The following is a 15,714-nucleotide window of genomic DNA, read 5'->3' on the forward strand; positions in this document are numbered from 1 at the left end:
ACCTTTCCGACTCGTGGCCACAGTTTTCTTTCAGCTGATCGAGCTTTTGGCCGTGTGGAGAAGCGCTTGAAAAAAACTGATACCATCATCTCGAGCGAAGAGTATGCTTCTATTTACGAGGAATTTGGCTCTGTACAGAAACTGGGACAAGACTGGGTGATATACGATATCAAAAGCCTTGAAATGATTTATCAAAAAATAAAAGGAATCAGCCAAACCAAACGTCTCATTATTAAGAAAATCAAAATAAGGGACCGGCATAATTCAACCAAAATAAAATGCTGCGCCAACTATAGGTTCGATACTGGATCAGAAACTTTTAGAAGCATTGTAAAAAAAATAAAAATGATTTTCTTCAGGCTCTTCCCCAAATCCCACTATCTCATTCCGTGACTGAAGAGAAAAAAAAAAGATTTCCTTCATTTATTGCAAACCCACTTTGGGCAAAATTGGAAAGAGATCCCTGATCTTCATTGGTATATTAATGCTCTTCAACACAAAGTTACTAGTGATCCAGATCCAGAAACCCACAACTACCAAGATGGCGAGTGTGATTGCTTGGAGGATGAGCCAAAAAATGTTCACATCTAATTTTTTTTCTCCTCATTTTTTTGAAGTTATACTTCTATACGCGCACTCCACGTTGGAAATTTGTATGGGAGTGAATCTGTGAAATCATTACATATGTAAGATAATGAGTAAGAGAAAGACAGAAGATATATTTTCTCTCTCTTCCTCTCTCGAATATAAAAATGTTCCTTTTGTATGTATAATTTAATATTATATATATTGTATAAAGATATATATACATATAATATTATATATATAATAAAATATTTATTAATATTATTATTTATGTGGTATGTTTTGTATTATTTATTAAATGTTTATAATTATATTAGTCTTTTGTATTTCAAAATAATAATCTCAATAAATCACTGTATGATTCAGAACTGTCAATTTTGAAATACGTTTCTGTCATGTCCTCGGTAGTATAGTAGGCAGTATCCCCGCCTGTCACGCGGGAGACCGGGGTTCGATTCCCAGTCGGGGAGGACTTTTTTATTAATATTATTACATGCTAAATGTATAATGGTAAAACATATATGCGTCAGTAGAAAAGTTATGTATATTATTGTCATTTTTAAATACTTAAAAATATTGAATTTTAATTTGTATTGTAATATTATATTAATAACAAAATAAACAATGAATTTTACTGCAGAGTATGTGTAAAAAAATTTTTGCATTCAACTCCTTTCATACATATATGAAAATAAAAATATACATTTTCATCAAAATATTGATTCAATCCTTCATTTACTTATTACAGGTCAAAAGTTGTTTATTAATTGTTAGTAAGTTGTTATTAATTCTGTTTCTCTTTCTGCTATGTCTTACCTATAAAATTACATATGTAATGATTGTGCAGATTGACTCCCAAATAAATTTGTAACGGCGAATGCGTGTATAGAAGTGTAACTTCCACCGGCAGTCCCACTGGACTGCCACACCCATTTTTTTTTGTTTTAGTGGGTACCGTTTAATATTTTTTATTTCTAAGATATTGTTAGTTTGACAAAAGTTAATATCTCCCATCTTTTTTTAAAAAACGCGATATCTCCAACAGACACATGGCTATATTTCGTTAATGCAAATCAATAAAAATAATGTTAATTAACGTTTTATTTCTCTAAATCTAACCTCAATTGATTACGTTCTTTGAAATTTCAAAAATTTTAGTACAACAGCTGCAGCACGTTTTTACGTCTCCTGAAAATTTTTGAAAAGTGGATTTATGCAGTTTTGTAAAAAAGCTCCTCATATTATGTAAATAAAACACAAAACTACTTAAACCAGAAGTTGATACCTTTCGGAGAAATTTAAAAATAGAGGTGGGAACGAGTTCTTTGATCAGTTCCAACTTCCAACAATTGCAGTAGGGCAGACTAGTTCAACGTTAATAAGAACTGAGAGCATAATACCATAATACGTAACTAGTAATAAGACGTATCTTATGCCAGTACTTGCCTGAATTATATCTGCTGATCTAGAATTGATCGTGTTTAAATATGGACACGGTTCTACCGTTTTCCCTTCCATCTTTTCATAAATGTATTTAAAAATACTGAAAGGTGACTCTTTCGATGCAGGGTGGATATTTTTCATCTTATCTGGAGGTATTACAGATCTTTCTGCCAGAATGGCGTGATCCGGAAAGTCCATCCAATAATGTAAATTATAATCAGATATATTCAAGTCGACAGACAATTTGTTGAGAAAAGTCATTAAAGGTAATAATTCCTCCGTCCTTAGAGTATTCAGCTTGAGATCTTCATACACCAAGTGCAAGGTCTCCAAGATAATCTTCATATACGGAAATAACAGTCCTATTGAGTTAATACTCTCTCGACTTTTGGTTTCTTCTTTTACTTTCGATATAGGAATTTCGAGTTTAAGTGTGGTATTGAGGTTTCCAAAAATTTGTTTGTAGTCGGAATTGCAGAGATAGGTCCAGTCATCATCGGTTCCTTCTGAATATTTTTGTTTTTTTCTCACGCTGGCTGGAGTTGTTGGGAGTTCCTGGGAGGTTTCACTGTACTGTTCGTCCTCGTAGCCCAAAAGCTCTGAAACCAGGATATACTGTGTAATTCACTTAAAATATTAAACATATTAAAATAAACAAAGAATGCGGAAAAAATGTTTACATCATTATTGTTTACTTGAAGTATGAAATACTTGTCAGTGATATAAACCGAAGTTTGTGAAGAGTTACAGTGTCTCAGATGACCGAAGCAGTTAACCCAGGCGGTTAACCCAGAAACTTTCAAGTTTCTGGGTTAACCGCTAGGGGGCGTAACCTATGAAGAAAACTTTGAAAACCAGTTTTTTGGGAAATATGCCCAATTATACCAAGTGTTAAATAAGTAAACTAGAAAGAGGCCTAAATTGTACACAAAGTTGTTCAAGTACTTTTTTTTATTTTTTCAAATAAAGGGTGGGCGAGAGTGGGAAAGTATTCGTGGATAAATACCAATAACTTTGGTTTGGATTAACCGATTTTAACGAAATTAGTGTCATTAGAAAGAGTGTAGATGATTTAATTTGCATCTACTATAAAACAATTGCATTTAGTTTTAATTGTCATGGGTAGAGGGTACTTTAGAATAGAAAAAATTAAAATTTGTTTTTCTTCAAAATGTTTAATGGAAACACCTATTTACTGTAAATTATAATGGAACTGGATTAATTTCTTAACAAAATGGCATGTTGATAGCTTTTGTCGAACTCGAGATATGAATAAAAACGCATAAACATAAGTAAGTATAGTATTGACTCGCCCTTTATTATAACTTAAAATTAAATATGTGAAAGATCATACCAATATCTCGATCATTAAAACTGAATGTCCAATTAAATGTTCAAATTGTTTTCCTTAAAATGATAAAAGGATAAAAGCGCCGTGTTGCCGTTTGTATCGGAATATTAAAATAACAGTTGAATCTAAAGTTTAAAGGGAATTCCAAGTTTCTGACCTAAACGTTCACTTTATAATATGAAAAACCAACCTGTGATGTTTTAAAATCCTTAGAACAGTAGTTTTAGGTATGTTTAATTCTATAGAGATTTGCCGACTACTTACATGTGGATTCTGTTGAATTAAAGCAAGAACATTGATTGAATTATCTTCGGTTATACCTCTACTACGTCGTTTAAAACAAGGACGATCAAAACTACCAGTTTCTCTTATTAATCTTCTTGCCTTTCTTTTAAATACTTCTTTGCCATAATGCCTCCTGTCAAGATATCTTACAGAATATATACGTGAGGCAATAGCGGCATTTTGGTGACATTCGAAATAAACTCCAATCATATCATACAATTCTGCATTTGATATACTCATCATGAATTATTAGTACTGATAATTACTAATATTACCAATATTAATATCTATTGAAAAAAGTGCAATCTTCAATTCGAATTATAATATAACACTTCACTACAATGTTTTGACTGCTGTCAATAAATAAACAATATGAACTCCCCGTCAAATTCATGTCGTAGCCTACTTAGTTTCGAAAAAACTATTTTTAATCATATGAAATAACAATGGTCAAAATAGGTATCAACATTAAGATTCTTCTGCTATAAAAAAATTTGAAAGTACCTACTGACTTATTTTTTAATTTAATTTATAATACAGGATGAGTCAATACTATACTTACTTATGCTTATGCGTTTTTATTCATATCTCGAGTTCGACAAAAGCTATTAACATGCGGTTTGCGCCATTTTGTTACGAATTTATTCCAGTTCCATTATAATTTACAATAAATAGGTGTTTCCATTAAACATTTTGAAGAAAAACAAATTTTAATTTTTGCTATTAGAAAGTACCCTCTACCTATAACAATTAAAACTAAATGTAATTATTTTATAGTAGATGTAAATTAATTCATCCACACTCTTTCTAATGACACTAATTTCGTTAAAATCGGTTGATCCAAACCAAAGTTATAGGTATTTATCGACAAATACTTTCCCACTCTCCCCCACCCTATATTTGAAAAAATAAAAAAAAGTACTTAAACAACTTTGTGCAGAATTTAGGCCTCTTTCTAGTTTACTTATTTAATACTTGGTATAATTGGGCATATTTCCCAAAAAACTGGTTTTCAAAGTTTTCTTCACAGGTTACGCCCCCTAGCGGTTAACCCAGAAACTTGAAAGTTATTTCCAGCGATTTCTCTTGGCCACTTTTACAATTTTTTCTCCTAAAGTTATAACATGAATAGTTTCTGATATATAGCCGAGACATCGGCTTATTGGACCACCCGGTACATTTATATATAAGAATGCTATTCTAACTTTTGACACTACAGCTTAAAAGAATTCAGTTGAACTGCATCCAAACCATTCTTTGAGGTTTCTCAGTCAGGACATTCTTCTTCTACCTATGCTGCGCTTTGCTTCAATCTTTCCCTGCATTATTAGTTTTAGGAATTCATATCTGTCACCACGTGTTAGATGACCCAGGTATTGTAGTTTTCTTATTTTGATGGAATCCAGTATCTACCTACTGTTCTCTATTCTTCTTAGTACTTCTTCATTGGTTATTTTGTCTGTCCAGGAGATTCTTAGCATTCTTCGATATGTCCATATTTCAAATGCTTCCAATTTATTGAGACATTGTTTATTTAAAGTCCATGTCTCCACACCATAAAAAAGAACAGAAAATACATAACACTTTAGTACTCGTTTTCTAAGATTTAGGCTTAGGTCTCTAGAACATATTTGTTTCATATTATTGAATACACTTGTAGCTTTTTCTATTCTAACTCTAATTTCTTTGGTATAATCGTTTGTTTCATTAATATTTGTCCCTAAATAGTTATAATTCTGAACTCGTTCTATCGTCTTATTATTTACGTGTAGATTAATGTATTTAATATTTTTCTGTGATATAACCATGAATTTTGTTTTCTTTATGTTTAGTGACAGACCAAATTCTTCACTCGCTGTAACAGCCTTATCTAAAATTCTTTGTAGATCTGTAATATTTTCTGCTATTAGTATTGTATCATCAGCATATCTTATTTCACGTATGGGTATTCTTCTTAGTACTTCTTCATTGGTTATTTTGTCTGTCCAGGAGATTCTTAGCATTCTTCGATATGTCCATATTTCAAATGCTTCCAATTTATTGAGACATTGTTTATTTAAAGTCCATGTCTCCACACCATAAAAAAGAACAGAAAATACATAACACTTTAGTACTCGTTTTCTAAGATTTAGGCTTAGGTCTCTACAACATATTTGTTTCATTTTATTGAATACACTTGTAGCTTTTTCTATTCTAACTCTAATTTCTTTGGTATAATCGTTTGTTTCATTAATGTTTGTCCCTAAATAGTTATAATTCTGAACTCGTTCTATCGTCTTATTATTTACGTGTAGATTGATGTATCTAATGTTTTTCTTTGATATAACCATGAATTTTGTTTTGTTTATGTTTAGTGACAGACCAAATTCTTCACTCGCTGTAACAACCTTATCTAAAATTCTTTGTAGATCTGTAATATTTTCTGCTATTAGTATTGTATCATCAGCATATCTAATTTAACGTATGGGTATGCCATTTATTTTTATGCCCGCTGCTTCATCTTCTAATGTTTTTTTGAATATTTCCTCTGAATAAGCATTAAACAGTGATGGCGACAAGACACAGCCCTGTCTAACACCTCTTTTGATTTTAATTTTATTAGTTTTAAAATTATTTATTCTTATGGCAGCTTCTTTTTCATAATACAGATTATTTATTATTCTTATATCCCGTGATATTATATTAATGTTCTTTGTTCTCAGTAGTTTTATTAACAGATTATGTTTCACTGTATCGAATGCCTTGCGAGTGAATAATAAAGTTAAAATGTATCATTAGAATATGTTCAGCCTCGCTCAAAACACTGTTTTTAAATAAGATGACTGACAAATACTTCGTAATTTGAGTATTGTCACTTCTATACGAAAATTATTTTATGAAAGATAACTCGATAAAATGGAACAAATTTTGTGTTTCACTTACCAAAAAGCAACGAACTAAACATCTTCCATTCCTGTTCAAAAGTAATATTCTTGGATCCTATGACATTTTTCGTGGAGTACCATCGACACAACAATACCGTTGCTGGATCCTTTTCCAAGGTGTGCCGTAAAGCACCTAAGCAACTTTCGATCAAAGAACTTGAAGCCATACTTGGTAGAGTAATTCTATAAAAAGTACCATCGGAGTATTTCAACGTTACTCTGTTTTCTATGGCATCTATAAGACCGGTTAAAAAGACTTTTTGGTTATTTCCTACAAAAAAAAACATAAATTACGACTTTATTTTTGGGCATAATATGGGAATAACCGAAATAAAAATTTCCCAAATAACCCAAATAAAAGTAGTGTTAGACAGGGTGATACACTATGGCCAAAGCCTTTTATAACTGCCCTAGAACCTGATTTTAAAAATTAAGACCATAAAGTGATGTGTCGACGGGAAAAGACTACACCACCTGAGTTATGCTGATGACATAGTTTTGATGAAAGATTACTTCGGTGAACTGTTAGAAGAACTGGAAAGAGTCTGCATAGAAATTTGTTTAAAAATCAACATCCTCAAAACAAAATACATGACGAACGTCGTGCCTCATATCAGAATAGGCAAGAACAACCAAATAGGTGAGTTATCAAGAAGAATAGCGCATAGATGAGCAGCATATGAAACGTGGTTAAAAACGGTAACATACCGATTAATCTGAAGCGGAAAGTCTCCGATCAGTGTGTTCAGCCGGTGATGACCTACGGTGTGACACTGCCCTTAATAAATAACAATGCCTTAAAACTAAGAATAGCGCAAAAACACAGGACAAAATTGCAAAAAAATTTGCAAAAAAAACAAAAAACAACAATCAATTTTAAAACAAAATATGATAAATTAAATAGCATTAGGTATAAATACACACGAAATTTAATTAGTATATCATCCAGTTACTGCCGATTCCTATTTGCGAGAGCATGTCAGAAGTCAGGAGGTAGTTTCTTGATTTTTCCTGTTCAGACATGAATATTGCCTGGAGTGCTGTAAAAGCGATGCACCTCCAGAGGCTTTTTTAAACTGATAGCATAAAAACAAGGAATTAAGTAATCCTGTTAATTTTACATTTAAAGATATTTGTATTTTGTCAAGTGTTTGTTTCATTTTGATATTTTACTCTAAAATTAAATATGACTTCTAAAGTTAAGTTTTTTGCTGTATTTTAACGACCTACCTTACCTACCTTCAAAAGAAAAATAAATAAAAAAACATGATCCAAAATGCCTTAAATCTTTTTTTGCACGCAGGCGCCAGTAGCCCTTACGGGGGCCCTACAAAGAAATATGGAGCCTTCAATGATAGGAGTAACAATAGACGACTAGAACACAAACGGAGACCTACGAAAAAGAATCAGAATTACAGATGTGGAGAGGTTGCAGATTGAAATGGAAATGGGCTGGCTATGTGGCAAGGATGAAGGAGGGAAAGTGGACAAGCAATTTAACCGAATGGAGACCAAGAACAGAACAAAGAAACAGAGGAACATCACCTACACGATGGAAATATCATCTGGCGAAAGATTATGCAAAACTGGATCCATACTACACACGACCGTGAACTCTAGATACAACTCGAGAGACCTATGCCTGCAGTGGACTTAAAACGGGCTGATGATGAATGAAGAGAGCAAAATAAAGGAAGTATGGGAACAATATATAATCCATCTGTTCCATGACGAGAGGGAAAATAAACAAGATATAGGTGAAGAAGAATACAAAGATGAGAATCTATAAAACTTTAATTCGGCCAATAGCATGTTATGGCAGCGAAGCATGGGTCCTGAAAGAAACATCCAAAAACAAACTCGACACATTCGAAAGAAAAGTACTGAGGAGAATACTAGGACCTGTGAGGGAAAACGGAATCTTCAGAATTCGATATAACAACGAGCTCTATCAACTGTATAAGGAAACACCCCTGTCAGACTTCATTAGAATACAAAGATTGCAATGGGCCGGACATGTGATACGAATGGGAGAGGATAGGCTACCAAAACGAGCACTGAACGCCAGAATGCAGGGAAAGAGACCAGTTGGAAAGCCAAGAAGGAGTCCGTGTATGGAGAAGAGCAGCCACAGACAGACAAGGGTGGAGGCAAAAAATAAAGGAGGCCAAGGCTCATTTTGGGCTGTAGTGCCGTAGAAGAAGAAGGTGAAGAAGAACAATACCTACAAATTTTACCCTCAGAAGTAAAGAATGCCCTACAGAATGCAAAACAAGGAAAAGCACCGGGTCCTGATCAAATTCCAGTTGAACTGTTAAAAGTCTTAGATGACGGTAATATAAAAAGACTCACCGGAATTCTCAACCACATATATGTAGAGGGCAACATCCCGGAAGAATGGCTTAAATCGATATTTTTACCTCTACCAAAAAACAACAATCCCAAATCATGTAATGACTATAGATGATAAGCCTAATGTGCCACACTTTAAAGATTCTCTTGAAAATTGTTCAAAACCGAATTTATAAGAAATGTGAGGAGCAGATAGATGAAACTCAGTTTGGCTTCAGAGGAGGCATGGGTACAAGAGAGGCATTATTTGCGTTGACGGTACTCTTGCATAAATGTCGGGAATATAACAAGAGTGCATATGTATGCTTCATAGACTTTAGAAAGGCCTTTGACCGAGTACAGCATATGAAGTTAATAGATGAATTAAAAAACATCAATTTAGACAAAAAAGACATTGAGTTTATTAAGGCTATATACTGGAACCAGAAAGCAGTAGTAAAGGTGAAGGATATAGAAACAAATAATATACAGATTGCGAGAGGGGTTAGGCAAGGATGCGTTTTGTCTCCGATGCTTTTTAACGTGTACTCACAGGTCATATTCAGAAAAGCCTTATGGGAAAGAAAAGAGGGAATAAGAATTGGTGGAGAAATCATAAACGCCATGAGATTTGCAGATGACACGGTAATTATGGCTGAGAGTAAAGAAAAACTACAAACTTTACTAGATGCAATAAATAGTGAATGCATTCAAATGGGACTTGACATCAACACAGATAAGACCAAATTTATGATAGTATCAAGGAGTCCAATAAATAATGAACAACTAACTCTTGGTGGACAGCAAATAGAGAGAGTGACAAAATATAAATATCTGGAAGCTTACATCAACACAGAATTAGATCCAGACCAAGAGATCAGAGTACGAACAGAAATGGCAAGGGCAGCGTTCTTAAAATTCAAGCAATGAGGAGGTGCTGAGAAGGATGGGTCAAGACAAAAAATTGTTGAAAACAATAAAAGTACGCAAGACTACATACCTTGGACACATACTGAGAAATGATAAATATAGTCTTCTGCAGGTCATCATGCAGGGTAGAGTCGATGGCAAAAAGGGAATAGGTAGAAAGAGGAAGTCATGGCTGCGAAATATTCGAGACTGGACAAACATGACTGTAGACGAATTATTCCACGTTGCAAAAGACAGAGCTTTTAAAAATGTGGTCGCCAACCTCCGTTAATGGGGACGGCATAAGAAGAAGAAGAAGATGATGAATAATAATAATAATATGATAATATAATGATGAATATGTCACATATTCGCTAAATATATACATCTCAAATATTTTATAGTCATTTTTACTTACGTTCCTTAACGTTCATCTGAATTACAGGTTTTTTTGGAATTTGCACTGCAGGTAATACCGGAGATAATAAATGTTCTTCAAATTTAGCATCCGGTGATTTCACATGAGGCAGCAAACTACTGCGTCTAAAATATAATTTTATAAATTATTTTTAAACATAATCACTAAATGCAATGAAAATATATTTTAAAAAATTCAAAATGTGTCTTGATACTATACCATCTACTAATTGTTTTATACACAATCGATTTATCTTTCAAGAAAAAAAGTTGTTCTATTGTCATTTTACTTCTGTAAATAATAAAGTACGTTAAGAGCGTAAGCGCAAAATTTCGGGCCAATGCTTTTTAAATGCAATAATTTTTTTCGAATCCTGAGAAAACTAATAAATATTTTTGAAAATTTTAAACGAAGAATGAAAGATTACATTATTACCGAGGGCCGAAAGTCCCTTAGAATAAACAAAAAGTTTATTTTAAATGAGATATTTGAAATTAAAAATCACACTTAATTTTCCCTTTCTTTTCACCCCGGTAACTTACTAAAATAAACATTATCGAAGTTTTAAGGGACTTTCGGTCCTCGGTAAGAATGTAATCTTTCATTCTGCGTTTAAATTTTTCAAAAATACTTAGTAGTTTTCTCAGGATTCGAAAAAAATGAATGCATTTAAAAAGCATTGGCCCGAAAATTTGCGCCAACGCTCTTAAGTTTTGGATTAGATATTGCAAACTACATAAAGAGACTCCGACACCTAGACTCCTAGACAGAAAACGAGAAAACCATTTAGTAACACATAACAACGCATGGAATATGCATCTCCGTCCGTCGATTTTCGTTTTCCTTACGTATACCCGGTTCATTTCTTATAACATAAACTCGATAAAAATACACTGACCTTTATAAGGCGGTGCATTTGTATTGGTTTTTACTGACCTGAACGACAACGATCACTTCACTCTTTGACACTTCGAGTAGATGGCCAAAATGGATGAAGTTTTACGTCAAATGTTCGTAATTCGCGAAATTGATTGGCTATAGAAAGCGCGCATTTTAAACATCAACGAATCAATCGTAGGTTAGGAATAGACCGCTTATGTATGTAACGCTGCAATATTTTTGTGTTTAATCACGAAACTACCCCTTTTTCCGTCACATCCAACTTAATGCGTTAGAAAGAAATCGAAAACCTGTGACGCTCTGAAAGAAGGCTCTGAGAAGAACTTTAGTACTAAGTATTTTGTTTATTTGAGTTGAGTACTTACCTTGGAAATGGAGAGGTAACTTGTAGGATATTTCGATTTACAATCGGCGAAGGCATATGTTGTGCTAAAGTACCTCCTATGTGTAATTTGCCAATAATATTTAATCCTGAATACAGAGTAACATTACCGCTATGCTCCAAAATGGCTAACATATGTAAATGCTGAAAAAGAAACGAAAAAGCTATTCAGATGAGAAATTTAATTCAAATATTCATTAATAAACCAAAAGCCGTGGCTATGTTGGTTTTATGAGTACTACATTAACAATGGTTTTACAAAGTTTAAATAAGATATTTTTAGTTACATTTGGTTAATAATTTATGTTAATACAGAAAGGTTTTTCCCATTAACCCATTAATGCCCACCGTATTTTATGCAATACACGAGACACTGCTACATATTTCGCCATCTACTAGTCAGAAAAAAAGTAAACATAAGTTGTTTTCCCAGTATAGGTTACGGAGTAGATGTTAGAAAGTAACTGTTTATCATAAAATTAGAAATATCTATCCGATTGGCGGTAAAGGGTGATTAGTTTTGTACTAAGTTTTCTTAGGGTATATTATAGTTTACCGGTTGCATTTTAGGAGAGTTTGTAAGACTTTTTCGACTTTCTTTTGTAGTTTTCAACTAGTGAGGCTTCTAAATATCAACGAGTGATATAAATAGTATTGAAATTTATACTGGTGAGTATTTTGAAGGTCTTTGATTATTGCGTATGATATATAATACGCAGGGCAATCGTGGTAACTAATCAATATCGTTTCTGTTTTAGAAAAAAATGACGAAAAAATATGATCCTAATAATCTCAAAGATGCAGAGGAATTGTTAAAAACATATGAGAGTTTAGAAGATGACTTTGGCTAAGGAAATTGACCAGTGTAACGAAGTTCAACTCACGTTGTATTATCCAAATGACGGACATGATTCTGACAGAGATGATGAGGAAGACCAGTTCAATTACACTTTTCAAAGTATTGGCCGAGGCACACTATCTCAAAACATGGATATTACAGCTGTTTCTCGAAAAAATACAGCAATTGAGAAAACAGTGCTGTCAAATACAACTGTGACTGAAACTCACGAATAAGGTAACAAAATAAAAAGGATGGTTGCAGAAATTTCACAAGATTACAAGACTATCTTTGTAAAGAAACAGTAAAGTACGCTTTACAAAAATCCTGCCCTTTCTCTTTGTCCATTGATGATTTATATAAATACTTTGGCATCCTTATTCTCTCTAGACAGCACCCATTGCCTTCTTGGAGAATGTATTGAGAATGTTTAGGGGACTCTCACTCACATCTAGTTAGTAATACTATTAGTCGAAACAGATTTGAACAGATTCATAGATTTTTATACTTTAACGATAATACGTTGTACCAACAAACCAATAAAGCATTCAAAGTTCAACCACCCATTTACCGTCTCAATGAACGTTTTCATCATTACCTCCAGCCAGTGAACGGAAGTTTCTCAGTGGACGAAGCCATGGAATCGAATTATGGACATCATTCAATGAAGCAGTTTATTCGAGGAAAACCCATCCGTTACGGATATAAATTCTGGTGCGTTGCGACCAATAAAGGTTACCTTGCAAAATGTCATCCCTATACTGGAAGTGGAGATAAATTGCAGGGTAACTCGTTAGGAAGTTCCATAACCGAAAGGCTGTGTACAGTGTTTTTACCACAAGAATCTGTTAATCAAGGAAACCTCCTCACATGCCCTTAAACGGCAGGAAAGGTTCAAAAAAATAAAAAGAAATTAAATATGAGTTATGTCTTGGAAACAAGTGATTTCTATATCTCTTACCAAATGGCTTACAGTAAAAAAAACTGACATATTTTCGAACAGTTTGTATTTGTTTGAGTTTAAGGCGGGTTGATACGATCCAAGAATGCTTGGATTCCAACTTGGACCAAGTGGACTTGTATAAGTGTACTTGAACCAAGTTGGTTGCCACGGTTAAATAACTTGGATGTCAAATAACCATCGTAAAGATAGCGAAAGTGATTGTGGAAGGTGTTCTAGTGGTTGCTGATATATTGATACATGAGCTTGAAATCCAGAAAAAAGGAATAATGTAGCATTTCAAATCACCTTGTATATGTTAAAACACCGAAATATATTCTCAATCCTTTTGCATCGTTGGGATTGATAATATAAACATTTTAATATCTGTTTATATAACACAGATGCGTATTTCTTCGGTATTTCTTTTGATCAAGAAGCCGCTATACCGAGTTGAGCGAATGATGTCACTCTGCAATGGATCACCGCAGTGGTCACGTCATTGTTTTGAGTCCAGATTTTTTTAAAATTTGTAATGGTTTTTCGTTTTTGTCATGGAAATATAGTGTATTATAGCAGTTAAATGTGTAGTTTAAATGAAAGTTGGCTTAAGATCTTCAAATTTTTTTAAGATCAAATTTTTTATTGTGGAGAGGTGAATCTAATCAAATGCAAATGTGGCAGTTTTGTTAATTTAATCACCGATTTGTTGTATGTGTTGTGTCCCATGACGAGATTTGTAAGCAGCGTTACAACGATTTAAGAAGTCCACATGGTTTCAAGGAGTGTTTGAAAAGCGAAGCTTTGAAGATTGAAGTTTATTAACCCGATGCCTGGATCCAGTGCCAACTGGTGCTTTGGATCCAGTTCCAACCCCATAACTTTTGAAGGAAGTACAATAGTCAGTGATATCAGGTACTTTTTTTTTAATTTTACCAAGTAAAAATAGACATTTTTCATTGAAACAAGAAAAAAATTGCTTTCATGACAAGTTGAAAAATTGTAATAAATAAAATTATAAATTTTAGGGATTGGCTAATTGTCATATTATCATTATTTTAAATGCAAATAATTTTAAAAATTTAATTAATATTTCAAAAATTTAAAAGTTTTAATATTAAATTTCGACGTATGACAGTTAGCATTATCTCTTTGGTAGATAACCATAAATTTTGAGTTGTTTGCATCTGAAGATTAACCTCAATGTGAGCTAATTTCAATTTATTAATACAGTAGACTCCCTCTATAACGAGAACTGAAATGGCAGACTAATTACCTCGTTATAAGCGGATCTCGTTATATCCAACAACAATAATATTGTGCATACATATGAATATGTAGTTTTCTAAAACATTAACTTTCTATGGTGAAGGCATTCGGAGCAATATAAGATGCTAATAAATATTGTTTGAATGGCGTTTTTAAAACAAAGTTGTTTACTTTTACTGTCAATGATATATGTTAAAACAAAAAATCTGTATTCTGTAAATATGTATAAAGCGTATAAAGTTATTTTGTCATTTTTGACTGCTTTAAATTGTCCAGTATTCTATCTATCATATTTTCTAAAGATGTGAAACAGTTTTATGCTTCTTCATTTGCGTTTTGTCCTTGGATAAAGTTTCTGACAACCTTTAAAACACTTTCCACATCTTGTCTATTAGGACCCATATTATTAGGTGTGAATGGTCAACCCAATACAATGACACTTGTGAATCATAAATTTTACATTTCCGACTAAGAATCATAAATTGTAAGAAGTTTATTGCGGGCGGCCCGCAGTTAAAAAGGGTATTTATTTATAGCTACGGCCGGGCCAAAACGTAAAAAACACGTTTTGCAATCTTATTTTCTCTCGTTATAAGCAAATTTACCTCGCTATAAAGGGTTATAGTTCAATAGAAATTTCACGGGACATCTAATGTACCTCGTTATAAGCGAAACCTCGTAATAACCGTGTTCGTTATAAAGGGAGTATACTGTAATTTAAATTCCTATATTGTCTCCAACATCTTGAGTTTGTTGTAAACCGATCGCACCATTGTAAGTTGTTTTTAAATCCTGTTAATTTTATGTGTATTAACTATGGTGAAGTAATAATAAATATGTGATGTTTCTCCCTAAACCAAGTGTAGTATTATTTCTTTAAAAAGATTCTAACCCTTTTAATATATCTTGTTAGGAAAGAAAAGCCTATCTTTCCATCCAGCAGGAAGATTCTTGTAAACGGCGTTCTTTTTAAATAGTTTGGGAACCTTCTTGTGTTGTGTTGCCCAGGAAATCCATGTAAATACTTTTTGATTTCTCTTTTTGTAGTTATCCCTTTCCAGTCTCTCAGTTCATTATTAGTTTTTCACTTACGACCCAGCTCTCCAACCAAACCAAGAGTAGCCGTTCGCAAACGTTCC

At 33.2% G+C, this 15,714-nt stretch overlaps 1 protein-coding gene across 1 annotated transcript in view; it reads right to left on the bottom strand.

Annotated features, from left to right (window-relative positions):
* The window catches only part of shtd (anaphase promoting complex subunit 1), a 60,970-nt gene that overhangs the window by 32,474 nt on the left and 12,782 nt on the right, over window positions 1–15,714 (bottom strand). The window contains exons 8-11 of the mRNA XM_072534336.1: window positions 11,512–11,672; window positions 10,247–10,371; window positions 6,587–6,859; window positions 2,032–2,627 (exon numbers count right to left, since the gene is read on the bottom strand). Coding sequence (XP_072390437.1) covers window positions 2,032–2,627; window positions 6,587–6,859; window positions 10,247–10,371; window positions 11,512–11,672 — 1,155 coding nt within the window. The remainder of the gene's footprint in view (window positions 1–2,031; window positions 2,628–6,586; window positions 6,860–10,246; window positions 10,372–11,511; window positions 11,673–15,714) is intronic.

Source organism: Diabrotica undecimpunctata, chromosome 6 (genome assembly GCF_040954645.1).
Source record: "Diabrotica undecimpunctata isolate CICGRU chromosome 6, icDiaUnde3, whole genome shotgun sequence".
Taxonomy (NCBI): Eukaryota; Metazoa; Arthropoda; class Insecta; order Coleoptera; family Chrysomelidae; genus Diabrotica; species Diabrotica undecimpunctata.